This window comes from Pelodiscus sinensis, unplaced genomic scaffold (genome assembly GCF_049634645.1).
Source record: "Pelodiscus sinensis isolate JC-2024 unplaced genomic scaffold, ASM4963464v1 ctg41, whole genome shotgun sequence".
NCBI lineage: Eukaryota > Metazoa > Chordata > Testudines > Trionychidae > Pelodiscus > Pelodiscus sinensis.
Window position 1 is genome coordinate 1691905 of NW_027465993.1, and position 24931 is coordinate 1716835.

General features: G+C 66.7%; 1 protein-coding gene across 1 annotated transcript; it reads left to right on the top strand.

Moving 5' to 3' along the window:
• Nucleotides 1-236: 236 nt before the first annotated feature.
• LOC142825754 (sushi, nidogen and EGF-like domain-containing protein 1) lies at nucleotides 237-24928 on the top strand (the record flags this gene model as incomplete). The annotated part of the gene is made up of 8 exons (XM_075917857.1): nucleotides 237-3126; nucleotides 14248-14535; nucleotides 15358-15498; nucleotides 16808-16970; nucleotides 18042-18167; nucleotides 18452-18565; nucleotides 24332-24445; nucleotides 24818-24928. Coding segments are annotated over exons 1-8 (1261 nt in total), but the record flags the coding sequence as incomplete, so codon positions are not given.
• Between the last annotated feature and the right edge of the window lie 3 nt (nucleotides 24929-24931).

Here is a 24931-nt window from a genome sequence, read left to right on the forward strand (position 1 = left end):
CCCCTCACACACAATCCTCCCACTGGGACCACATAGCCCCCGCACTCTCCCCCTAGCCAGACCCCCCACCCCCTCACACACAGTCCTCCCACTGGGACCACGTAGCCCCACCCCCTCCTGCACCCTCCCCCTAGCCAGACCTCCCCACCCCCATCCTCACACACACCCATTCTGTCCTCATGTGTGGCTGGCTGGTGGTGCGCATTAAGTGGGGTGGGCCAAGCCTCTAAGACCTGGCCCTGGGGCTCAAGAAGTGCTGTTCCTGGGTCGCCCAGCGCAGGACCAGTGGGGGGTGCTGCGTGAGCTGGGCTTCAGCTGCACTGGTGGCCAAGACCACCCTGCGTGCTGGGCAGGTGGGTAGCACCTTGGGCAGGAGGTGGCATGCCTGGTTGGGCCTCCTGCCCCTCCCATTCGTGGTCCTACATGAGAGCAGAGCACTGCAAGGGAGACGCTGGCCCTGCCCCTTTCTGGGCCTGGTGCCGCTGTGGCCACTGGCGCGTACAGCCCTTCTGTCCCTGGCCGGCCTCCCTTGGGGCAGGGCCTGCCCCACATGTGTGGGCAGCACCCCCTGTGGGGCCTGGCGTGATACAAACGCTGACACTGCGTGTGCCGGACAGGCCATTGCTGCTGCAGCCTTCCTCGTCTCCCTCCTCTGCTAGGCCTTTCGGCCTGTCCCCTGGCACTGGCCAGGCAGCCCTGAGCACGGGGTGCCGGGGAGCGTTAGCCACAGGAGCCTGCCCTGGTGTGCACAGCACCGGCTCACTCCTGCCCGTGTGTCCGCCTGGCACTGGGGCACCCAGGCCTGGGTTCATCAGCCTCGGTTCCTGTTCAGTGCCCTTGCTGGAGCCCAGCGGCCTGGCCAGGCAGCACAGCGGCTTGTAGGGCCGAAGCTGTGATAGGCAAGGAGTGTGCACACCTCTTTGTGCAGCACCACACGCAAGGGGCCCGAGCCTGCCTGGGCACCAGGGAGCCACTGAAACAGACCGGAGGAGGTGAGAACAACAGTCGTCCGGAAGCGTGAAAGCTCCGTGAGACAATTCCAGCCCTGGTGCCCTGGGAATGCCGGGCTGTGTCCTGGGCTGCCGGCTGAGGGAGGTTGGCGGGGTAGCGATCTCTGTGCCACCACAGGGCGCGTGTTCACAGCGGTGCAGCGGCAGAGAGCACACAGCCAGGCAGGGGGTGAGACCGAAACCAGCAGCCACGAGAACACACGCCGCCTCTCTGAGGCTGGCTGAGAAACTCGCTGCTGCGGGGCGGGTAAAACACACACGCACGCATATGAACGCACACATCGCCACACGCCCAGGGGCACACACCCGGGGGCAGCCATCTAACCATGCATCCGCAGCACTGACACGCACACGCAGCGACCAGACAGCGGTTGGCCATGGCCTCTTTTAAGGTGCACCAGTCATTAAACCAGAAGAACTGAATGAAAAGGCTGGAAAATATAGTCCTCAGCTCCATCAGACTGGAAACGTTTCGTTTGCTTTGCACAGCCGCTGCGTCGCTCACGGCCAGCGTCATGTGCCGGGGCGTTTGTAGGCCTGGCTCCCAAAGAGTTAATGGCAAAGCCTTTGGAGGGCTCAGTGTGTAGCATTTCTACAAAACCCCCTGCTTCCTGCAGGGAGTTGGTGTGAAGTTGTGAGAATCTGTCCCCAGCTCAGCCGCTAAAATTAGATTTTGCTCTTTAACCTCTTCCCTCCCAAATCAGACTCAGGCAGCGGGTTTCCCTCCGCGCGGCGTGTTAGCGGGTGGGGATGCCCAGGGAAGCTGGCAGAGGTGCTGGACTAGGGGCGAAGGGGTGCTGCTCCCCCCCGGCTGGAGGTGGGTCCCATCCCATCTGGGGTTTGCAGTTCAGTGGCACTCGGCACCCCCACTATCCACATTGTTCCAGCACCCCTGGCTGTGACCTCCCTGCGGGGCCTGAGCAAGGCTCTCCCTCCCATCTTGGCTTCTCCCGGCAGGGGGCAGGGTGCTGCCCTGTGGAAGGTCTGATGTTGTAATTCTGGCAGTGACTCAGCCGGGAGACATCTGGCCTTGGGATCTGAACCACATGCCTCCTTTGGCTCCTACCCCAGGGGTCCTCCCCTTCACTCCCCCCCACTCCCCAGAGCTCCGGGATGGCCCTGGACTGTGCCTGCCCCTCCATCCTTCCAATGGGTCGCTGAGGAGCGGCTGCAGGTGCCGTCTGCCCTCTCCCTTCGCGGGGCCTGGGCGCACCAGCAGGGCCAGTGCTCGGGACCAGGGCGGGGAGCGGCTGGCCACCCCCGTGTGCGCTACCAGGAGCCCTGGGGGTGTAAGCGTGGCCTCCCAAGCCAGTGGGGCTGCACCTCTGCCAGCTCCCCGCTGCGTCCTGCAAGCCCTAAGGCCAGGCCCCGGGGTGACCTCTGCACCCTCCATCTCGGGCCCGGCCCCTCACTTGGGGGAGGCGGTGCGTGCCTGCCCGGGCACCCTGCCGCAGCCAACCCCCCCCCTTCCTGCCCAGCTGGCTGCCCGGCCCTCGCTCTTTAAGAGCAGCCTCTCATTTACATAGCCCCGCCCCCGGGCGCCCTGGTTGGCTGGCCGGGCCCTGCCCATGTAAAGCATGGCCAGCAGGGCGGAGCTTGCCGCGTGAATGAGACCCCGCCCCCCGCTGCGGGGCCGGAGTGTAACTGAGCGGAGCCCGAGCCCCGACCTGCCACTCGGGACCTTCTGCTCCTGCAGCCGCCGGCTCGCCCCGCTGCGCCGCGGCCCCTGCAGCTCCGCCGGCCCCTCCCCTCCCCGCTGCGCCGCGGCCCCTGCAGCTCCGCCGGCCCCTCCCCGCGGGGCTGTGCGCGCTCCCCGCCGGCCGGGCCGGGGCAGCGAGGGGGCTTGGCGGGTCCCGCTTGATGAGAGCCCCGGGTCGCTCTGCGCTGCAGCGAGCCAGCCGGGAGCGGGGAGATGCCGGGCCTGGCTGGCTGGGCGCTGGTGCTGGCCCTGGGCACCTGGGCGCGGGCCGAGGGCGCGGTGCCCCTGGCCGACTTCTACCCCTTCGGGCCGGAGCAGGGCGACGCGGTCACTTTGAAGCAGGACGACGGAGGCTCCGGGCTGCAGCCGATCTCCGTGAGGTTCCCCTTCTTCGGAGCGGGGCACGCGGGGCTCTATGTAAGTACCGGGGCTCGGGGGGCTCCGGGGAGGGAGGGGGCCCGCCCGCAGCGAGACGCGGGGCCGAGGGGCCGCGTGTGGCGAGGGCCGGGCCGGGCGGGGTGGCACCGGGCAGCCGACGCGTTTCGCCCGGACTCCCTCGGACTTTTTCTTTCCACGAGTTGGAGCCTGGTGCCTGCGAGCGGGAGCCAGAGGCCGAGGCTGTGCAGAGCCCGGGCCGGGACTGAGGCAGGGAAGTGGGCCGTGGCCCTTAGGCCCGTCTGGGGCTTAGGGACACCTGTCCCCGGCCACCGGCCTGGGACTGCCCCTTGGTGCCGCGGGCTCCTGTCGCCCCACGGCCGCCCCGGCTGCTTGGCAAGCCACACAGGGCTCCCGGCAACAGGGCTTTGAGCCCCTGTGCCCCTGGCTTGTGCTGGACAGAACCGGCCTTTCCAACCCGCCAGCGCAGGCCTGGCAGCGAGAGCGGGGGCCGGGGACACAGCCAGCCTGCTGTCGGGTGGCAGGGAGCGGGGGCCGGGGACACAGCCAGCCTGCTGTCGGGTGACAGGGAGCGGGGCCGGGGACACAGCCAGCCTGCTGTCGGGTGGCAGGGAGCGGGGGCCGGGGACACAGCCAGCCTGCTGTCGGGTGGCAGGGAGCGGGGGCCGGGGACACAGCCAGCCTGCTGTCGGGTGGCAGGGAGCGGGGGCCGGGGACACAGCCAGCCTGCTGTCGGGTGGCAGGGAGCGGGGGCCGGGGACACAGCCAGCCTGCTGTCGGGTGGCAGGGAGCGGGGGCCGGGGACACAGCCAGCCTGCTGTCGGGTGACAGGGAGCGGGGCCGGGGGCACAGCCAGCCTGCTGTCGGGTGACAGGGAGCGGGGCCGGGGGCACAGCCAGCCTGCTGTCGGGTGACAGGGAGCGGGGGCCGGGGGCACAGCCAGCCTGCTGTCGGGTGGGAGCGGGGGCCGGGGACACAGCCAGCCTGCTGTTGGGTGACAGGGAGCGGGGCCGGGGACACAGCCAGCCTGCTGTCGGGTGACAGGGAGCGGGGGCCGGGGACACAGCCAGCCTGCTGTCGGGTGACAGGGAGCGGGGGCCGGGGACACAGCCAGCCTGCTGTCGGGTGACAGGGAGCGGGGGCCGGGGACACAGCCAGCCTGCTGTCGGGTGACAGGGAGCGGGGCCGGGGACACAGCCAGCCTGCTGTCGGGTGACAGGGAGCGGGGCCGGGGACACAGCCAGCCTGCTGTCGGGTGACAGGGAGCGGGGGCCGGGGACACAGCCAGCCTGCTGTCGGGTGACAGGGAGCGGGGGCCGGGGACACAGCCAGCCTGCTGTCGGGTGGGAGCGGGGGCCGAGGACACAGCCAGCCTGCTGTCGGGTGGCAGGGAGCGGGGGCCGGGGACACAGCCAGCCTGCTGTCGGGTGGCAGGGAGCGGGGGCCGGGGACACAGCCAGCCTGCTGTCGGGTGACAGGGAGCGGGGGCCGGGGACACAGCCAGCCTGCTGTCGGGTGGGAGCGGGGGCCGGGGACACAGCCAGCCTGCTGTCGGGTGGGAGCGGGGGCCGGGGACACAGCCAGCCTGCTGTCGGGTGACAGGGAGCGGGGCCGGGGACACAGCCAGCCTGCTGTCGGGTGACAGGGAGCGGGGCCGGGGACACAGCCAGCCTGCTGTCGGGTGACAGGGAGCGGGGCCGGGGACACAGCCAGCCTGCTGTCGGGTGACAGGGAGCGGGGCCGGGGACACAGCCAGCCTGCTGTCGGGTGACAGGGAGCGGGGGCCGGGGACACAGCCAGCCTGCTGTCGGGTGGGAGCGGGGCCGGGGACACAGCCAGCCTGCTGTTGGGTGGGAGCGGGGGCCGGGGACACAGCCAGCCTAGCACTGAGCCAGCAGGGCTGCAGCAGGAGCAAAGCCCTAGGAGCAAAGCATCAGCGTTCGGGGTTGTTCCCAAGTTGAAATGTTCACAAACTTTTTCTGAATTATCTTTGCAACTGTCACTCCCAAGGCTGCTGGGGACTGGTGCTGCCTTCTCCACTTGTCCCCGGCGGGCAGCCCTGGGCCGGAGGGCGGAAATGGGGCCGAAGGGAAGCCGGGTCTCTAGGCCAGGCCCTCTCCCAGCAGAGACCCAGTCTCTCCGAAAGGCGGCCTTGCAGGTCAGTCCTGCCCCCGAGCACCCCTTGGGCTGAAAGCTGGAGGGTTTCCTAAAGAGCCTGGGTCCGAACCAGCCCTGGGTGTTCAGTCCCTTTGGCTTGGCTTCCTGCCTGCCCGCCTCAGGCTTTCCCTGCAGGCTGCCACTCCGCTCTGGCACTTGGCTCCTCGCTCACCCGGGAGCCAGCCCGAGTGCCAGGCCCGGGTGGAAACGCAGCAGCTCCTCGGACAAGCCGGGGCAGGCCTAGCGCCCCTGGCACAGGCCCACGAGAGCGGCTCTTCCGTTTGGCTGCTTCCCGTTGCGGCCTCGGGTCTGGGCCTCCGTTCCCTGCCGCCCTGGTGCTGAGGGGCTTGGCCCAGCCAAATGCTCCGACCGCTGGGGCTGGGGGTTCTGTCCAGGCAGCCCCTTCGGACGGCAGGCAGGGCAGCCGGCAGGAGTGACGGACTCACCCCTCCCTGTGCACACAGAAGGCAGGTGAATTTCCCCCAGTGTCTGTGGGCCCGTCGCCCTTCACATCAGTGCAGAACGGGGCGGGTTCACCGGGGACCCCACCCAGCCCCAGTGGCCGTCGGCACCACGGCCTGGAGCACAGGAGTGGCCAGGCTGGGTCAGACCGACGCTCTCTCCAGCTCGGGGTCCTGTCTCCCAGCACTGGCCAGTGCAGCCAGGCCCTGGCTGAGTGACCCATCCCGTGTGGCCCAGTCTCAGCCACTGGCAGGCAGGTGTCTGGGGACCCCAGCGCCCATCCTGGCAAGTGGCTGCTGATGGGCCTGTCCTGGTGGTCACCGAGGCTCCCGGCATGCCCAGCCGTGAGATCCCCATGCGGTGTGCTCTGTGCGCGGAGGGGGCCTCCGGCAGCACGTCCGACGGGAAGCAGCTTCCCAGCTCTAGAACTGGTGTCCGTGCTCAGAGAGCAGAAGGCACCAGCAGCCAGGCCAAGACCCTGTGGGCCCCCAGCTGTGCAAAAGGGGCCTGCGGCTGCCAGGGGGTGCTGGTGACAGGTGGCCGTCAGTGGCATGGGGGCTGGGATGTTGACAGCGCAGGGCGGCACACGGTCCCAGCGGAACGTGGGCTAGAGCAGCCCTGCAAACGCTGGCATCACTGTCACTAGACCAGGTCCCCTAGTGCTGTGAGGGCAGCCCCTGTGCCAGAGAACATGCTGTTTGAAGGGAGAGGCCCAGACAGGCAGAGGGGCATATAACAAGTCAGTGGCAGAGCCAGGTGTGACGGACCGGGCCGTGTCTGGGCACAGCTGAGGGCGTCCGCTCAGGGCAAATTGCTCAAATCCAGGGCTCCTTACAGCCCCCAGACTGGTGACCTTCCCAAACAGGCCGCAAACCAATCTCACAGAGCGCTTCAGCAGCCTGCGTGATGCCTCACAAGCAAAACCCCTCCGACACCCCAGCAATATCTGTGCCCCAGATGGCCCCGGGCCTCATACACAGGTGGGGAGTCCTAGCACCCAATCCCACCTACCCCGAACAAGTTCTGTCCGGTCCCAAGAAACCAGCCACAGATCCCTGGTCTATTTATCCTCTGGACCTTATCCACAGATCACGCTGAGCCAATCCTTTAGAATCTACCAGCTAAAGGTTTATTATTACAAGAAAGAAAAGCATGAGAGTAAGGTTGTTAAAGGATAGTACGTTACATGCATCGAATCTCCCAGTTCTCGGTGCAGGCTCTAGCAGAGATGTTACAGCTGCTGGCTTAAGAGTCCTTGTTGCGCATCCCAGGATCAGGATGGGTCCACAGGTCTTCCTGGCTCTTCAATCCCTGCAAGGCTTCCTCTGGGATGAAGTGCTGAGCTGAAGACCAAGATGGAGACCACCACATGGCCTATTTATCCCTCCTTCCTAGTCTCTTCTTGGCTACAGCAGGTCACCTGGCCAGCGGCCTATTCCTGTGTTCCCTGCTGGTAGCCCTTAGGTATGAGTCACCACTCAGACTTGAGGTGTGTCCTTGGCCCATTGAGTGCCATTGTCCCACAGGGCCTCGCTAATTAGCATGTCCATAGGCCGGGCTCTGCCTAATGCTCAATCACATGCAGAGAAATATTCGGTATCGACACAGATTACTGACTCCTAACTACACACACAGACATTATACAATCACATGACCAGCGTACATAGGATTAGCAGACAGTAAGCTTCAATTCAACACCCCACATGGCCCCTTTTATACCATTTTTGGGGCCAACACCCCCCCATGGGTGCAGCCGTGATCTGGCTGCTCCCCTCAAAATCCAGTAGCGTGACACCAGGAATGGCTGCCAAGGTCCCAGTGACCCCTAGCCCGAGGTTCTCAGTTCTTTCTTCTATGCCCCCTTCTCTGTGGGAACCACATTACAGTCCCCCCCCCCCCCCACCTCCTGCCCATCTGAGGAACAGGCAGCTGGGTGTCAGGCAGACCCAGCTGGCTCTGTCCCCGGAGGAGCCCATAGCAGTGAGCCAGGGATCCTCCACCCAGAGCCTCTCGCTCCCGCAGGCTCCCAAGGGTTTGAAACACACAGGGTCGTGACCAGTGGGGTGGCCCGGCCAGGCCAGGGAAGCGGGGAGAGGGCACAGGGAAATGATGAGGGGTTTGGAATGGGTCCCACAGGAAGCGAGATTAAAAAGACTGGGACTTTTCAGCTTAGAAAAGAGGAGACTAAGGGGGATACGATAGAGGTCTATAAAAGCATGACACGTGTGGAAAAAGTGAATAAGGAAAAGTTACTTATTCCCACAATATAAGAACTAGGGGTCACCAAATGATATTAATAGGCAGCAAGTTTCAAGCAAACAAAAGGAAGTTTTTCTTCACTCAGCGCATAATCAACCTGTGGAACTCCTCGCCAGAGGATGTGGTGAAGACTAGGACTTAACAGGGTTCAAGAAAGAGCCAGATAGATCCATGGAGGTTAGGTCCATCAATGGCTGTTAGCCAGGATGGGTAGGAATGGTGTCCCTGGCCTCTGTCTGTCTGGAAATGGAAGATGGGAGGGATCACGTGAGGATTCCCTGTTGTGTTCGTTCCCTCTGGGGCACCTGGCATTGGCCACTGTGGGCAGCCAGGGTCCCGGGCTAGAGGGGCCTTTGGTCTGACCCCGTGTGGCCGCTCTTACGTTCTGTTCTAATGCCCAGGTTTCACCTGTGAGTTGGGTCCGTGTTGTGCATCTCCTCACACAAGGACCGGGTGCTACAGTAACACAGCTAACACATACGAGTCCCGTTGCAGCCAGGGAGAGAGAGGGACTACCCGGCGGGGCAGAGCCTGGACGTTTTTCCCAGTTTGTTTATTTGGTGTATTTGGCAGCCTTTTGGCCCAGAACCTCAAAGGCGTGTAGGCTCCTAACTCCCATAGAAATCTGAGAGTTAGGAGCCTGAAAACCTTTGAGGATGTGTTCAGTCGGTGTCATGGTTTCTCTGTTAACTGGTTAGCAAAAGACCCTTTGAAACTCAGTGGAGTGGCTGGGGTGGACAAAGTTGCAAGGGACTGTTAGAAATCCCGTTGGGCGTGTGCAGGAGCTTTGGTGCCGGAGGAGCGCGGGGATGTGACGCTCCGGGGGCTGTGCATTGCCAGACGCTCAGAGCCGGCCTGCTCGTCCGCAGGGCGGGGGGAAGAGTCACACGCTGCCCCCTGCCCAGTCCACAGGGGACGGGATGAATGTCTTGCATTAGGGCTTGTAGAGACACCAGGAATCAGAGGGCCGGGTGCTCAGTGGACGTAGCAGGCTGATCCAGCACTGCTAGTCTGACTGCCCCTGGTGCCGGTGGGCAGCCTGCGAGAGCTGGTCTGCTCCTTGGCCGATCCCTGCAAGGTGGCATTGGTGTGGGGAGGGATTATCCCTGGGCCTGCCGACGTCGCGAGACCACGCGTGGGCACACAGTGGAGGCCGCGGGCTCGCGGAGAGTAGGGGCCGCCTGCCGGAGCACGGCCCTGGGATTCGCTCAGACACAGCAATTCCTCACAAGGGGGAGTGCTAGGTGCCTGGCAGCCTCGGAGGGAGCACGGGGTGACAGAATGGGGAGGGGCAGGGGCTGGGGGGGCACAAAAGAGCCTCCAGTAAGAAGCCACCCAGCCTTTGCTCTTCCCTGCACCAAAGGCAAGAACAGCCTCTCAAAGCACCTTGCCGTCCCATTCTGCAAACAGGGAAACTGAGGCAGGGTGCTGACTTGATGTACCCAAGGCCATGCAGTACGTCAAGTGGCAGAACCAAGATTCGAACTCGCCATCCTCTGCCCCCACTACACAGTGCTCAGCCCTCCTTGGTGGGAGCCTGGCCCCCGCTGCACAGCACATGCACAAAGGCCAGGAAACGCCATGGGCTCCCGCAGGCACATGGATCCCAGGCGACTGGTGACCCGCAGCCCCTGTCCCCCTTTGCGCCGTGCTAGCAACGCCAGCTCCTCCCGCGCAGCACGCTGTTAGCCAGAGAGAGCGCGGGCGGCCGGCTGTGGGGGTCTGTCCTGAGCACGCTGTTAGCCAGAGAGAGCGCGGGCGGCCGGCTGTGGGGGTCTGTCCTGAGCACGCTGTTAGCCAGAGAGAGCGCGGGCGGCCGGCTGTGGGGGTCTGTCCTGAGCACGCTGTTAGCCAGAGAGAGCGCGGGCGGCCGGCTGTGGGGGTCTGTCCTGAGCACGCTGTTAGCCAGAGAGAGCGCGGGCGGCCGGCTGTGGGGGTCTGTCCTGAGCACGCTGTTAGCCAGAGAGAGCGCGGGCGGCCGGCTGTGGGGGTCTGTCCTGAGCACGCTGTTAGCCAGAGAGAGCGCAGGCGGCCGGCTGTGGGGGTCTGTCCTGAGCACGCTGTTAGCCAGAGAGAGCGCGGGCGGCCGGCTGTGGGGGTCTGTCCTGAGCACGCTGTTAGCCAGAGAGAGCGCGGGCGGCCGGCTGTGGGGGTCTGTCCTGAGCACGCTGTTAGCCAGAGAGAGCGCGGGCGGCCGGCTGTGGGGGTCTGTCCTGAGCACGCTGTTAGCCAGAGAGAGCGCGGGCGGCCGGCTGTGGGGGTCTGTCCTGAGCACGCTGTTAGCGAGAGAGAGCGCGGGCGGCCGGCTGTGGGGGTCTGTCCTGAGCACGCTGTTAGCCAGAGAGAGCGCGGGCGGCCGGCTGTGGGGGTCTGTCCTGAGCACGCTGTTAGCCAGAGAGAGCGCGGGCGGCCGGCTGTGGGGGTCTGTCCTGAGCACGCTGTTAGCCAGAGAGAGCGCAGGCGGCCGGCTGTGGGGGTCTGTCCTGAGCACGCTGTTAGCCAGAGAGAGCGCGGGCGGCCGGCTGTGGGGGTCTGTCCTGAGCACGCTGTTAGCCAGAGAGAGCGCGGGCGGCTGGCTGTGGGGGTCTGTCCTGAGCACGCTGTTAGCCAGAGAGAGCGCGGGCGGCCGGCTGTGGGGGTCTGTCCTGAGCACGCTGTTAGCCAGAGAGAGCGCGGGCGGCCGGCTGTGGGGGTCTGTCCTGAGCACGCTGTTAGCCAGAGAGAGCGCGGGCGGCTGGCTGTGGGGGTCTGTCCTGAGCACGCTGTTAGCCAGAGAGAGCGCGGGCGGCCGGCTGTGGGGGTCTGTCCTGAGCACGCTGTTAGCCAGAGAGAGCGCGGGCGGCCGGCTGTGGGGGTCTGTCCTGAGCACGCTGTTAGCCAGAGAGAGCGCGGGCGGCCGGCTGTGGGGTCTGTCCTGAGACCAGCGGCCGATCTGCTTGTAAGTCTTTCCGGGGGTCTACGCTGGCCAAGCTCGGGCCCATCGCGCAGTCCGTACTGGGGCAGGCAGCCAGTGGCTCTTGGCTCCAGCCGGGCCCGCTCTGCCGGGGCGGATTTGCTGGCTCGGGTCCCGACATGCTCGGCCAGTCGAGCGAGTTCAGAGAAGCCCCAGCTCTTGCCCTGCTGCCCTCTCGCGCCCCACTTGCGAGACAGGCTGTGCAAGGCACCCACCGGGGCTGCCAGGCCTGCTGCCTTTCTGCGGGCCCTGGGTCTGGCTGAATGAGGCTGCGCATGTGACCCGAATGCCGTGTGCTCGCTGCAAGTCCCAGGAGAGGGCAGCTCTTCAGCCAGGCTCCTGCATGTGCCGGCCGGGCGCTGGCCCCCTGCCGGTCCCCCGCTGCCCCCTCCCTGCAAGCCAGGGAGCCAGAGGGGTGGGGTGCACACCTGGGAGTGTGCGGCCAGCGGCTCCTGCAGGCAGGGGCAGGGGATTCCCAAGGGGCCCACCGTGCTGGAGGGCCTGCTGCTGCCGGGGTCCATTACACCAGCCAGGCGCTGGGCCTCCACTCGCCGCACGTCCCCCGCTGGTGCTGGTGGCTGTGGGTAAGGGGCCGCCCCTGCCTGGCGCCGCCAGGGCTGCGTGCTCCGTCAGCTCGTGCCCACGTGCAAACGAAAGGCGTGCGACTTTCCGGGGGGGGGGGCGCCGGCCTACCCCTGCAGCCTCTGGAGGCGCGTGGTGCAGTGGATGGGAGCTGAGCACCTAAGAGTGTCTGAGGAGCTGGCTAAGGCCAAGCTGTGCTGTGCTCAGCGCGCTGGGCACCCTGTTAGCTACGTTCCCAGGGGAGAGTCCCTGGGGCAGCCTGCCCTGCTCCCCAGGCACCCAGCAGTAATGGCGGGCGGAACGGGGTCTCTGGCGGGGGGAGGGGAGGGGAGCGGGGCGAGCAGAACGGGGTCCCCAGCAGGGGGGGGAAGTGGGGTGGGCGGAACGGGGTCTCTGGCGGGGGGGAGGGGAGCGGGGCGAGCAGAACGGGGTCCCCAGCAGGGGGGGGAAGTGGGGTGGGCAGAACGGGGTCTCTGGTGGGGGGGGAGGGGAGCGGGGCGGGCAGAATGGGGTCCCCAGCAGGGGGGGGAAGTGGGGTGGGCAGAACGGGGTCTCTGGTGGGGGGGGAGGGGAGCGGGGCGGGCAGAATGGGGTCTCTGGCAGGGGAGCGGGGCGAGCGGAACGGGGTCCCCAGCAGGTGGGGGAAGTGGGGTGGGTGGAACGGGGTCCCCGGCGGTCTCTGGTAAGAAGTTGGGGTGTATGAGGGGGTTTAGGGCTGGGCTCTGGGAGGAAGTTGGGGAGCACAAGGGGGGTTCAGGGCTGGGCTCTGGGAGGAAGTTGGGGTGCACAAGGGGGGTTCAGGGCTGGGCTCTGGGAGGAAGTTGGGGTGTATGAGGGGGTTCAGGGCTGGGGTTGGGGTGTAGGGGGGTTCATGGCTGGGGACGGGGGTTGGGATGTAGGAGGGTTCAGGGTTGAGGTCGGGTTGGAGTGTAGGGGGGTTCATGGCTGGGCTTGGGGTGTAGGGGGTTCATGGCTGGGGTTGGGGTGTAGGAGGGTTCAGGGCAGGGGTTGGGGTGTAGGGGGGTTCAGGGTTGGGGGTTGGGCTGCACGAGGGGGGTCAGGTTCGGGGGTTGGGGTGTAGGGGGTTCAGGGTTGGGGGTTGGGGTGCACGATGGGGGTTCAGGGTTGGGGGTTGGGGTGTAGGGGGGTTCAGGGTTGGGGGTTGGGGTGCACGAAGGGGGTCAGGTTCGGGGGTTGGGGTGTAGGGGGTTCAGGGTTGGGGTTGGGGTACACGAGGGGGGGTCAGGTTGGGGGTTGGGGTGTAGGGGGTTCAGGGTTGGGGGTTGGGGTGCACGAGGGGGGGTCAGGTTGGGGGTTGGGGTGTAGGGGGTTCAGGGTTGGGGTTGGGGTGCACGAGGGGGGGTCAGGTTGGGGGTTGGGGTGTAGGGGGTTCAGGGTTGGGGGTTGGGGTGCACGAGGGGGGGGTCAGGGTCGGGGGTTGTGGTTCTTACCTGACCCGGCTGCAACTCCCCTTTTGTTGCGGTAGAGAACAGGTGACTCCCTGCAGCCCTGTTTTCTCACCTGCAGGCACCGCCCCCACCGTTCCCATTGGCTGCTCTTCCCAGCCAGTCGGAGCTGAGGGGCGGAGCCTCCAGGCGAGCGGGTGGTGTGAGGCTCCGCTGCGGGCAGCTTCGAACCGGGGCCCTGTCACGCTTAGCGCAGGCGCCTCCGCTGCAGGAGTAAGGCCTTGGGGGCCCTTGGCTGAGGCTTAGGGCAGGCTCGTTAACCCCTCGGTGGCCAGCCGGCCTTGCCGCAGGGGCCAGGCGCTGAGGCGTCCGTGCCGCCGAGGAGCAGCGTCAGGATCAGGCCCCGCGGCAGCGGTGGTACGAGTCTGGCCGGGGCAGGAAAAGCCGTGCCGTGTCGCAGCTCTCACTGGGCCCGGTGCTGGCCCTTCCGCGGCGGGGGCAGGACGGCGGGGGCAGCGGGGGGGCGGGCTGGAGTGCAGCGGGCACGCGCATCAGGCCAGCACTTCCTGCAGCAGCGGCTCCCAAGCCCAGCAGCCGGCTCTGAGCAGGGACAGAAAGCCCCCCCCCCCCCCGCCCGAATGCAGCTTGTGTAAAGCGAGGAAGTGAAGCCAGTCCCGCTGGCACCCCCACCTCCCCTCCCGGCGGGCGCCCCACGTGTGCTGGGCGCTGTTTGTGTAAAGCGCTGTGGCTGCGGCGTTTGCTCAGCTGTTGCTCCTTCCTCTGGCCCATCTCCGGCGGAGAACAGAGCCCGACTTGTTCTGCCCTGTTTCCCGGAGGGCTCTGCCACTCGCCCCTCGCTCACAGCCAGCGGGCGGGCCGGCCCTTCCCTGCCAGGGCCTCTGCGGCACCTGAGTGAGGGGCGCCTCTGGGCTTCAAAGAGCAGGGAGGGGAAAAGCCAAATGTTTATGGGAATGGCCTCTAAGGTCCGACTCCACCATGTTCGCTGTGCCACTCAACGCCCGGGCAGGACGCCTTTGGCTCTGCCCTGTCTAGCTACGGTGCATACGTGGCCCTCCTCCCTGTAGCACTGAGCACGCCATGGTCCCCCGGCAGGCAGGCCAGGGCTATCCCCCTGTGGTATAGATGGGGAGCTGAGGCACCACCAGGCTAAGTGACTTGCCCAAGATCACGCAGGAAGTCTGTAGCAAAGCAGAGAACTGACCCCAGCACTCAGGCTAATGCCTGACCCGCTGGGCAGTCATTCCTCGCTCACGCTGGCTTGTCTCTTTCTGCCACGTTGAGTTCATCTTCTTCCCCGAACAGGTGAACAACAATGGAATCATCTCTTTCCTGAAGGAGGTTTCCCAGTTTACACCAGTCGCTTTCCCAATCTCCAAAGACCGGCGTGTGGTAGCAGCTTTCTGGGCCGACGTGGATAACCGCCGGGCAGGGCAAGTGTATTACCGGGAGAGTAAGGACCAGGCCATCTTGGAGAGAGCCACCAAGGACATTGGACAGTATTTCCCTGAATTCCCCGAATTCGCTGCCCGCTGGGCGTTTGTGGCCACCTGGCACCGGGTGACTTTCTTTGGAGGAAGTTCCTTTTCTCCAGTGAGTGGCTGGCATTCAAAGCAGGGCGGGGGATGGAGGGAAAGGGACGACACATACGGAGTCCAGGCTAACGCTCTGTGAGTTGCCCAAAGTAATTACATTTGCCCTAGCAGGGGCCCTCAGAGACTAGACCCCCCACAGCACACCCCATACAGCTGCACTTCAGAACTAAGGGACTGAGGGGTTATATCCGAAATTCCTTTGGAACAATGTGAGTGATATTCTGAATAATTTAAGAACACCTTACTACATGCCTGAAAAGCTACAACTGAGGCAGAAGGCTGCTGGCTAAAATTCCACCTGACACACACACACACGATGGAAGGGGGAAGTTAATACAGTCGTAAGAAAGTTAGGAATTGTAGACACTTGAGAAGGGAGCCAAGGGCGACAGACCCGGGCAGCAGAACGAAGGGCAGTACAAAGGCATTTTGACAATACAGTAGGAGCAGCAGGAATCCTGACGAAGGGCTCGCTGCACGGCCGGCTGGAGGTGCTAGGAGGAGCTGTGGTAATGCAGAAAGAGCAGAGCTGACCCATCCATATTTCTGGTTTGTATTTGGGGCTAGTCTCCGCATGTGCAGCCTCCTCCCGTCCCGCCAGTGCCTCTGGAGGGCTTTCTACTAACGTTGGACATTTGAAATCTGCTGATCCAGGTGACTTGCTGGCAAGGGTTTGACGAGCTGGCTGAGGAGCTGACTGGCCCGTTGCCGACAGGGCGTGGAGCCCTGCGCTAGCTGGTTTCTCTTCCCCGGTCCCAGCTCTTTCTCCTCTGCCCTAGCTCAGCCTCCCTGACCCTGGACGTTTCTCCTGCTCTTGTAGGTAAACACCTTCCAAATCGTCCTCATCACTGATGGCAAACTCTCCTTTACCATCTTCAACTACGAGGCCATCGCCTGGACCACGGGCATGCACGCCAGTAGCGGGGGGGATTCTGCTGGCCTGGGAGGCATTGCAGCACAGGTAAGCTCTGCCCATTGCTGGCGCGGGACATCTTCGGAGCCTCCGGTGCTGCTGCGTTTGCTAGTGATTCCTGCCGGGTCACGAGCCGCTGAAGAGCCGTTGGTGCTTTTCCCTGAAGTTCGTAACTAGCCTGTTCTCGCTCCTTGAGGCTGCGACCATGCAGGGGCGTTGTCATCCCAAGCCACGGCTCTGCGTTGGCCAGCGCCTCCCAGGCCCTTTCTTTCCTCAGCGCAGTCTGGAAGAGCGGCCGAGCAGCTGCTGCAAGCATAGCTCTCCCTGGGGGGGCGGGTTGGCCCACTCGGCCGTGTGACCTCCCCCCGTGGCTCTGTCCTTGGCCTGGGAGCGCCTCCAGAAGGGTGGCGGGGGCGGAGCGGCTCTGCGTCCCAGAGTTCACGAGGGGCTTGGTGGCCGTGGGGGCCGGACCCCACGCCGGGGACACCAGCCAGGGGGCGGGGGAGCCTCCCCGGGGCAGCTCAGCGAGTTCCCAGCAGGGCTCCACGTGGCAGTGCAGCGGCTCTTTCTGTGAGGCCAGGCCAGGCTTGGCCGGGCGCCTCCCGCACACGCGATGCCAGGGGCCGTCACGCGCTTTCCAAGGGGCGAGTCGTCAGCAGGGAAGGCGGCGAGGCTGCGCCGTGCAGGGCGTGGATTCCCCTTCCTTGGGAGCCGCTCTCAGACGCGGACTGGCCCTGCTCCCGGCTCGGCCAGCCGGGACCGAGTCCTCCGCCCCTCGGGCTGGGGCTCCTCGCCGGCCCGGCGGACTCCGGGCTCTGTTGCCGGGGCGCTGGGCACTCCTGGAGGGGCTGTTCCAGCTCGGGGAGACGGGCGTTTGGATGCAGCGAGCGGGGCCCGGCCTGGCCGCCGGCGGTGCGGCTGGGATGGCTCTCGGGTGGCTAGGCCAAGGCAGAGCCAGACTGCTGGGAAAGAAGCGACGCACGTTGAGCTGGGTCAGGCGTGCAGCTCATTTCGGAAGTGGGAGCGCGGCGGCAGCCCGCACTTGGAAATGGAGCCCCCTTCCTCCTCGGCAGGGAGGGTCCGGAGCCCTCCAGGCGACTGTTCCCACTGCCTTTCCGAAGGAGTGCTGCTGCGTAGACGCGCTCCTCCTGGCAGGCCCGGTGCCTTAGCCACTAGAGCGCGCTACCGCCGAGCCGTTGGCCCAGTGGGGGGATGAAAGCTTGTGAGAGAGCAGCAGACGGCGCCAGTTTCTTCCGGGTGGCTTTCTTCTCCTCGGGGGCTGGCGCGTGGCGGAAGCGAGGCCTCGCTGCCTCTGTCCCTTCCCCACGGGCCCCTTCGCTCCCGCCCTGGTCCCCAGGCAGGCTTCAATGCCGGTGACGGAGAGCGCTACTTCAACATCCCCGGGTCCCGCACCGCCGACATCGTGGACGTGGAGCTGACGACAAACGTGGGTATCCCCGGGCGCTGGGTGTTCAGAATCGATGATGCCCAGGTGCAAGTGGGGGGCTGCAGCAACACAAGTAAGAGGCCAGCCCCTCCTCCTGCCCTCTCTGGGGTCTCTCTCTTTCCGGGGGGCCGGGCAGGGGCTGCAGGAGAGAGGCCCGGGGGACATGGCTGCGGTGGCCCAGGGAAGCGCAGCGGCCACTGGCCAGAGCTCGTGCCCCAGGCCCTGGCCGTGGCCGAGAGGGGTGGCGGGGTGTGCATGGGAAGGGGGGCGCCCCAGGACAGCCAGCCGGGGCTGTGAGGAGAAGAGGGCTCCCGCCTCGGCCACGCTCAGCCCCTGCGGCTAGAGCTGCCTGTGGCTCCCCGGCCGCTTGGCACTGGGAGGGGCCGGGGAGGGGAGGGATGTGCATCGCCACGCTGGGGGTCTTTGCACTCAGTCGCTTGGACCTAGGAAAGCAAAAGGGGGCACTGCCGGGAGTCGGGGCTCTGGCGGGGCAGCTGGGAAATGCAGTAGGCGGCGAGGGGGGAAGGAACAGTGCGAGAGACAGGCGCGCGCACACACGCATGCACACACACACACAGTCACACTCTCACGCACACACACACAGACACACACACACAGTCACACTCTCACACACACAGTCACACACACACAGTCACACACAGTCACACTCTCACACACACACAGTCACACTCACACACACACGCACACACACACAGTCACACTCTCACGCACACACACACAGACACACACACACAGACTCTCTCACACAGTCACTCTCTCACACACACGCACACAGTCACACTCACACACACACGCACACAGTCACACTCACACAGACTCTCACACACACACACACAGTCACACTCACACACACGCACACAGTCACACTCTCTCACACACACACACACAGTCACACTCTCACACACACACACGCACACAGACTCTCTCACACGCGCACACACACACACACACACAGACAGTCGTAGACACACACAGAGACACATGCACACTCTGAGGCAGGCCACGCAGCTCCCTCTGGCAGGGCAGGCCCTGGGAGCAGGGGGAGGCTGTTGTTGCTGGAGGCCGGTGGGTGTGGGTGTGGGTGTGGGCTGGACCCTGACGCGCTCTGCTCCCCACTCCGCAGCCTCCGTGTGCCTGACACTGCGGCCCTGCGCCAACGGGGGCAAGTGCATCGAGGACTGCGTGACGGGAAACCCCTCCTACTCCTGCTCCTGCCTGGCCGGCTACACCGGCAAGAGGTGCCAGCTTGGTAAGCGCTGCCTGTGCCCGCGGCATGCCAACGGCTCCCTCCGGTTAGCGCCGTCCCCCCGCTACTCCCCCCGCGTCCCACCTCGCCGTGTCCGGATGAAATGAGCACTAAGGTGTGTGCCAATGTGCACCACCCGTAGAAAGAGGCAGCAAGCGGCGGGCTCTCTGCTGGGCAGCATTTGAACCTCTCCCACGCGCCCCCGTCCAGGGCTCATGGCCCCTGCCGCTCCCCTCACCACGGGGCAGGGGCGTCTGGCCCCGCACCCCGGCCCCGCTCTCTTTCAGACGTGGACGAGTGTCTCTCCCAGCCGTGCCAGAACAGCGCCACCTGCATCGACGGCCTCAACGGCTTCCGCTGCCAGTGCGGCCCCGGCTTCAAAGGGGCCCTGTGTGAGAGCGGTGAGTGGGGCCAGCTGGCTGGGAGGGGGCCCCGGCTCGGTCCACGCGCAAGCTCCGGATCGCCCGCACAGCTGGGGCAGGGGAAAGCCGCCCTCGGGCCGCTGGCGATGCCCCCGTCTCCGGCACAGAGTGGGGGGGAGGGAGAGCCCAGGGCTGCACTGCCTGTGCCAGAGCTCGGCTTCCCGCTGCAGGGAGGATGGGGCCTCCTGCATGAGTAACGACTGTCATAGCGGACCAGTCCTTACGCGGGTGTCACCGGCCTGGCCTGGGCGACGGGGGGTCAGTGAGGAGAGTGAGTAACGACTGTCATTGCGGACCAGTCCTTACAGGGATGTCGCCGGCCTGGCCTGGGCGACGGGGGGTCAGTGAGGAGAGTGAGTAACGACTGTCATAGCGGACCAGTCCTTACGCGGGTGTCACCGGCCTGGCCTGGGCGACGGGGGGTCAGTGAGGAGAGTGAGTAACGACTGTCATTGCGGACCAGTCCTTACAGGGATGTCACCGGCCTGGCCTGGGCGACGGGGGGTCGGTAAGGAGAGTGAGTAACGACTGTCATAGCGGACCAGTCCTTACGCGGGTGTCGCCGGCCTGGCCTGGGTGACGGGGGGTCGGTAAGGAGAGTGAGTAACGACTGTCATTGCGGACCAGTCCTTACGCGGGTGTCGCCGGCCTGGCCTGGGTGACGGGGGGTCGGTGAGGAGAGTTAGTAACGACTGTCATTGCGGACCAGTCCTTACGCAGGTGTCGCTGGCCTGGCCTGGGTGACGGGGGGTCAGTGAGGAGAGTGAGTAACGACCGTCATAGCGGACCAGTCCTTACGCGGGTGTCGCCGGCCTGGCCTGGGCGATGGGGGGTCAGTGAGGAGAGTGAGTAACGACTGTCATAGCGGACCAGTCCTTACAGGGATGTCGCCGGCCTGGCCTGGGCGACGGGGGGTCGGTGAGGAGAGTGAGTAACGACTGTCATTGCGGACCAGTCCTTACAGGGATGTCGCCGGCCTGGCCTGGGTGACGGGGGGTCGGTGAGGAGAGTGAGTAACGACTGTCATAGCGGACCAGTCCTTACGCGGGTGTCGCCGGCCTGGCCTGGGTGACGGGGGGTCGGTGAGGAGAGTTAGTAACGACTGTCATTGCGGACCAGTCCTTACGCAGGTGTCGCTGGCCTGGCCTGGGTGACGGGGGGTCAGTGAGGAGAGTGAGTAACGACCGTCATAGCGGACCAGTCCTTACGCGGGTGTCGCCGGCCTGGCCTGGGCGATGGGGGGTCAGTGAGGAGAGTGAGTAACGACTGTCATAGCGGACCAGTCCTTACGCGGGTGTCGCCGGCCTGGCCTGGGTGACGGGGGGTCGGTGAGGAGAGTTAGTAACGACTGTCATTGCGGACCAGTCCTTACGCAGGTGTCGCTGGCCTGGCCTGGGTGACGGGGGGTCAGTGAGGAGAGTGAGTAACGACCGTCATAGCGGACCAGTCCTTACGCGGGTGTCGCCGGCCTGGCCTGGGCGATGGGGGGTCGGTGAGGAGAGTGAGTAACGACTGTCATAGCGGACCAGTCCTTACAGGGATGTCGCCGGCCTGGCCTGGGCGACGGGGGGTCAGTGAGGAGAGTGAGTAACGACTGTCATTGCGGACCAATCCTTACAGGGATGTCGCCGGCCTGGCCTGGGTGACGGGGGGTCGGTGAGGAGAGTGAGTAACGACTGTCATAGCGGACCAGTCCTTACGCGGGTGTCGCCGGCCTGGCCTGGGTGACGGGGGGTCGGTGAGGAGAGTTAGTAACGACCGTCATAGCGGACCAGTCCTTACGCGGGTGTCGCCGGCCTGGCCTGGGCGATGGGGGGTCGGTGAGGAGAGTGAGTAACGACTGTCATTGCGGACCAGTCCTTACGCGGGTGTCGCCGGCCTGGCCTGGGCGACGGGGGGTCGGTGAGGAGAGTGAGTAACGACTGTCATTGCGGACCAGTCCTTACGGGGATGTCGCCGGCCTGGCCTGGGCGATGGGGGGTCAGTGAGGAGAGTGAGTAACGACTGTCATTGCGGACCAGTCCTTACGCGGGTGTCGCCGGCCTGGCCTGGGCGACGGGGGGTCGGTGAGGAGAGTGAGTAACGACTGTCATTGCGGACCAGTCCTTACGGGGATGTCGCCGGCCTGGCCTGGGTGACGGGGGGTCGGTGAGGAGAGTGAGTAACGACTGTCATAGCGGACCAGTCCTTACGCGGGTGTCGCCGGCCTGGCCTCGGCGACGGGGGGTCGGTGAGGAGAGTGAGTAACGACTGTCATAGCGGACCAGTCCTTACGGGGATGTCGCTGGCCTGGCCTGGGCGACGGGGGGGTCAGTGAGGAGAGTGAGTAACGACTGTCATTGCGGACCAGTCCTTACGGGGATGTCGCCGGCCTGGCCTGGGCGACGGGGGGGTCAGTGAGGAGAGTGAGTAACGACTGTCATTGCGGACCAGTCCTTACGCGGGTGTCGCCGGCCTGGCCTCGGCGACGGGGGGTCGGTGAGGAGAGTGAGTAACGACTGTCATAGCGGACCAGTCCTTACGGGGATGTCGCTGGCCTGGCCTGTGCTGGCGTGGGTGCCCTAGCAGGTGTCCAGCAGGCTGCGAGCCTGCGGGGTCGGCAGTGCCCAGCTGTGGGCCAGGAGCGTGGTGGAGGCCACGCACGGGGCAGTGCGGTGGGAGTGAGCGCTGGCGGCCCCCCCGGAGCTGCACGTAGAGTCCCAGTGTAGGGGCGGCGAGAGGGCAGCAGGGAGCCGCGTTGCTGTCTCCGCCGCCAGGCTGCCAGTTTTCTCAGCAGATTGCGCCCAGCGCCGGTGGCAGCCCCAGCTCTCTCCACAGGGCTGCAGCCAGTGCCCGGCCGGGTGACGCTGCGCGTTGGCCGGGAGGCGAGCGCTCGCTGTGGCTTGTGCCGCTGACGTGCGCCAGGCGCCACCGGGAATCTCAGCTCGCTGCTGCAGCGTCGGGGGAGCCGCGTGACGGCGAGTCGGGGCCCCCCGGTCCTGCACCCCCGGAGCAGCCAGAACAGTCTCCACCCGCCCGCAGAGCAGAGGGGTCGATTAGGTTTCCCGAGCAGCCCAGCACAGACGGGAGGTGGCCGTAGGAGGGGGCAGGATGCCCAGACCCCGTAAGGCGGGTGCCTGAGCCCCGGTCTCCAAGCCCCCTCCCTAGGCGTCTCCATCATGTTTCCAGCCCCAGACACCTCTTCCTCCCCCACGGGCTTCCTTTGCTCCAACCTCCTTCCCTCCCTCAGGCAAAACCGCTCAGGGTCAGGGCAGTGTCTGGCCCCCCTGCTGGGCTGTGCTCACAGACACAGCGCCGGCATGGCACCGTGTGGATTTCGGAGCAGGGCTGAGCCGCAGGGAGCCGCTGAGGGGACTGGCGCTGCAGGAGGAGCGTTCGTCGGACGCCTGCGGGAACGGCAGCCGTCCCCTGCGGGCGCTGGGCTCGACAAAGGCAGCGCTCTGCTCCTTTGGCCGGGGCGGCGGGGGCAGCTCGATGGCGCAGCACGTCCCAGCGCCAGGACAGCTGTCGTTTTCGATAAAGGCAATCGGGCCCCAGGGGCCACGTCCGTTCCTGGGCCGTGCCTGCTCCACCCGAGAGCCGTTGTCCAAAGCTGGAGCCCCTGGCAGAAGGATCAAACCCCTGGAACCACGGGCAGGGGTCCTGGCCTGGCATCTCGCCAAGGGCCCAGGTATAGGAGCGAGCCAGTCACTGTGTTGCCTTTGGCCTCAGGTGCTGACGGCCTCCCAGCCAGATGCCCCCTGCCCATTGCTTCCCCCGGCGTCGGGGCAGTAACGGCCCCGCCCCTGCCAGGCCTGGCTCTGGACAGTTGGGCTCTTTGGGCTAAGTCCCCTTTCCCTGCTTGTGTTGGCTCTCGGGGCGGCTCGCAACCCCGCCTGCCTGCGCACCCTGGCGTGCTGCTGCCCTGGGCCGGGTCCAGGCACGGCCCGTCTCCCACACCGCCGGGAGCTTACGCCAGGCTCCTCTCTACCCCGGCGCCGCCTCGGCTGAGCAGCCGGCAGACGTCTGCGCCAGGCTCCTCTCTACCCCGGCGCCACCTCGGGCTGAGCGGCCGGCAGATACGTCTGCGCCAGGCTCCTCTCTACCCCCGGCGCCGCCTCGGGCTGAGCGGCCGGCAGACGTCTGCGCCAGGCTCCTCTCTACCCCCGGCGCCGCCTCGGGCTGAGCGGCCGGCAGACGTCTGCGCCAGGCTCCTCTCTACCCCCGGCGCCGCCTCGGGCTGAGCGGCCGGCAGACGTCTGCGCCAGGCTCCTCTCTACCCCCGGCGCCACCTCGGGCTGAGCGGCCGGCAGACGTCTGCGCCAGGCTCCTCTCTACCCCCGGCGCCACCTCGGGCTGAGCGGCCGGCAGACGTCTGCGCCAGGCTCCTCTCTACCCCCGGCGCCGCCTCGGGCTGAGCGGCCGGCAGACGTCTGCGCCAGGCTCCTCTCTACCCCCGGCGCCGCCTCGGGCTGAGCGGCCGGCAGACGTCTGCGCCAGGCTCCTCTCTACCCCCGGCGCCACCTCGGGCTGAGCGGCCGGCAGACGTCTGCGCCAGGCTCCTCTCTACCCCCCCGCGCCGCCTCGGGCTGAGCGGCCGGCAGACGTCTGCGCCAGGCTCCTCTCTACCCCCGGCGCCGCCTCGGGCTGAGCGGCCGGCAGACGTCTGCGCCAGGCTCCTCTCTACCCCCCCGCGCCGCCTCGGGCTGAGCGGCCGGCAGACGTCTGCGCCAGGCTCCTCTCTACCCCCGGCGCCACCTCGGGCTGAGCGGCCGGCAGACGTCTGCGCCAGGCTCCTCTCTACCCCCCGCGCCGCCTCGGGCTGAGCGGCCGGCAGACGTCTGCGCCAGGCTCCTCTCTACCCCCGGCGCCACCTCGGGCTGAGCGGCCGGCAGACGTCTGCGCCAGGCTCCTCTCTACCCCCGGCGCCGCCTCGGGTCTGAGCGGCCGGCAGACGTCTGCGCCAGGCTCCTCTCTACCCCCGGCGCCGCCTCGGGCTGAGCGGCTGGCAGACATGCGGCGGGCGGCCCCTCGCTGGGCGCACAGGGCTGGCTCCGGGGGGCGCCGGGCCCGGGGCAGGGCTGACACCAGGAGAGCGGGGCCCGCAGGGTCCCGGCAGGCCAGACACTGCGGGGGGCCACAGGCGGGGTGGCGGGGGCCATGGCAGGGGCGAACTCCATTGAATTCCAGGGGCTCCTTGCGTTGGCCCCATGGGCGGCCGGAGCCGGCAAACGCTGCCCCTGCCCGGCCGGCCGGCGAGTCTCGGAGCAGCCGGAGCCCTTCCCCAGACGCGGAGCCGAGTTTCCAGGTAGGGCCGTGCTGGCTCTGGCCAGGCCCAGGCGCTGCCGTGGCTGCCGCTGAGGTGATTGTGCGCCCATCGTCCTCGGGAGGGGTCAGAAAGGGGGGCGGGGCGGGAAGCCCCCAAGGGAGAAGGCAAGTGAACCCGCTGAATGGCCACACCAGGGCGGAGTGCTTGGCCCCGGTGACGGTCACACCCCTGGCCCCCGCTCTAAGGCCTGCTCCCGGCACGGCTCTCCTGGGCGCCAGGGCTAGCCGGGGGAGGCTGGGGGCTTGCTACCGGCCCTGCGTGTGCCGCACTGGGCTGTCCCGCTCGGCCTGGCGGGGCAGTGGGAGCAAGGACCCTGCTCTTCGAAGGCCGGCCAGGCGGGGGACTCAGCCCCAATCTGAGGAGGAGGCAGCCGTGGGCTGGGCTTGGAGGGGCCGGGCTGGGGGCGACGGCTCTGATCTCCGCCTGTGCCCATGCAGCGGTGGCGCCGTGCGAGACGAAGGAGTGCCGGAACGGCGGGCAGTGCCATGTGGCCAACGGCACGGCAGGCTGCCTGTGCCCGGTGGGCTACGCGGGGGAGTCCTGCGAGAGAGGTACGAGCCGGCGACCCCTCGTGGGTCCCCCCTTACGGGAGCCCTGCGCGTCCGGGCTGGCTTTCCCTGCCTCCCCGAGCACTCGGGGGCGTTACTGGGCACGGAGCTGGCCTCCACTCCATCGGCCACCCCCGCACCCGCCAGGCCCGTGGGCGAGGAGGGGGCAGAGGTCGGGACACCCGGGCGCGTTCCCCTGCACGGGGGGGCAGGGCGAGATCCAGCCCTGAGGGGCGGCAGCCCCCGGAGTCCCTAAGGCGCCTGCATGTGCCCAGTGGTCGGGCACAGGGCGCAGCTCCTGTGAGCCCAGGCGGGGGCAGAGCCGCGGGCGAGGAGTCGTGGAGCCCGGCCTAGCCCCGATCCCCTTCCTTGCAGAGATCGATGAGTGCGACTCCAGCCCCTGCCTGCACGGGGGGCAGTGCATCGACCAGCTGGCCAACTACACCTGCGTGTGCGCGGCGCCCTTCGTGGGACGGCGCTGCGAGACAG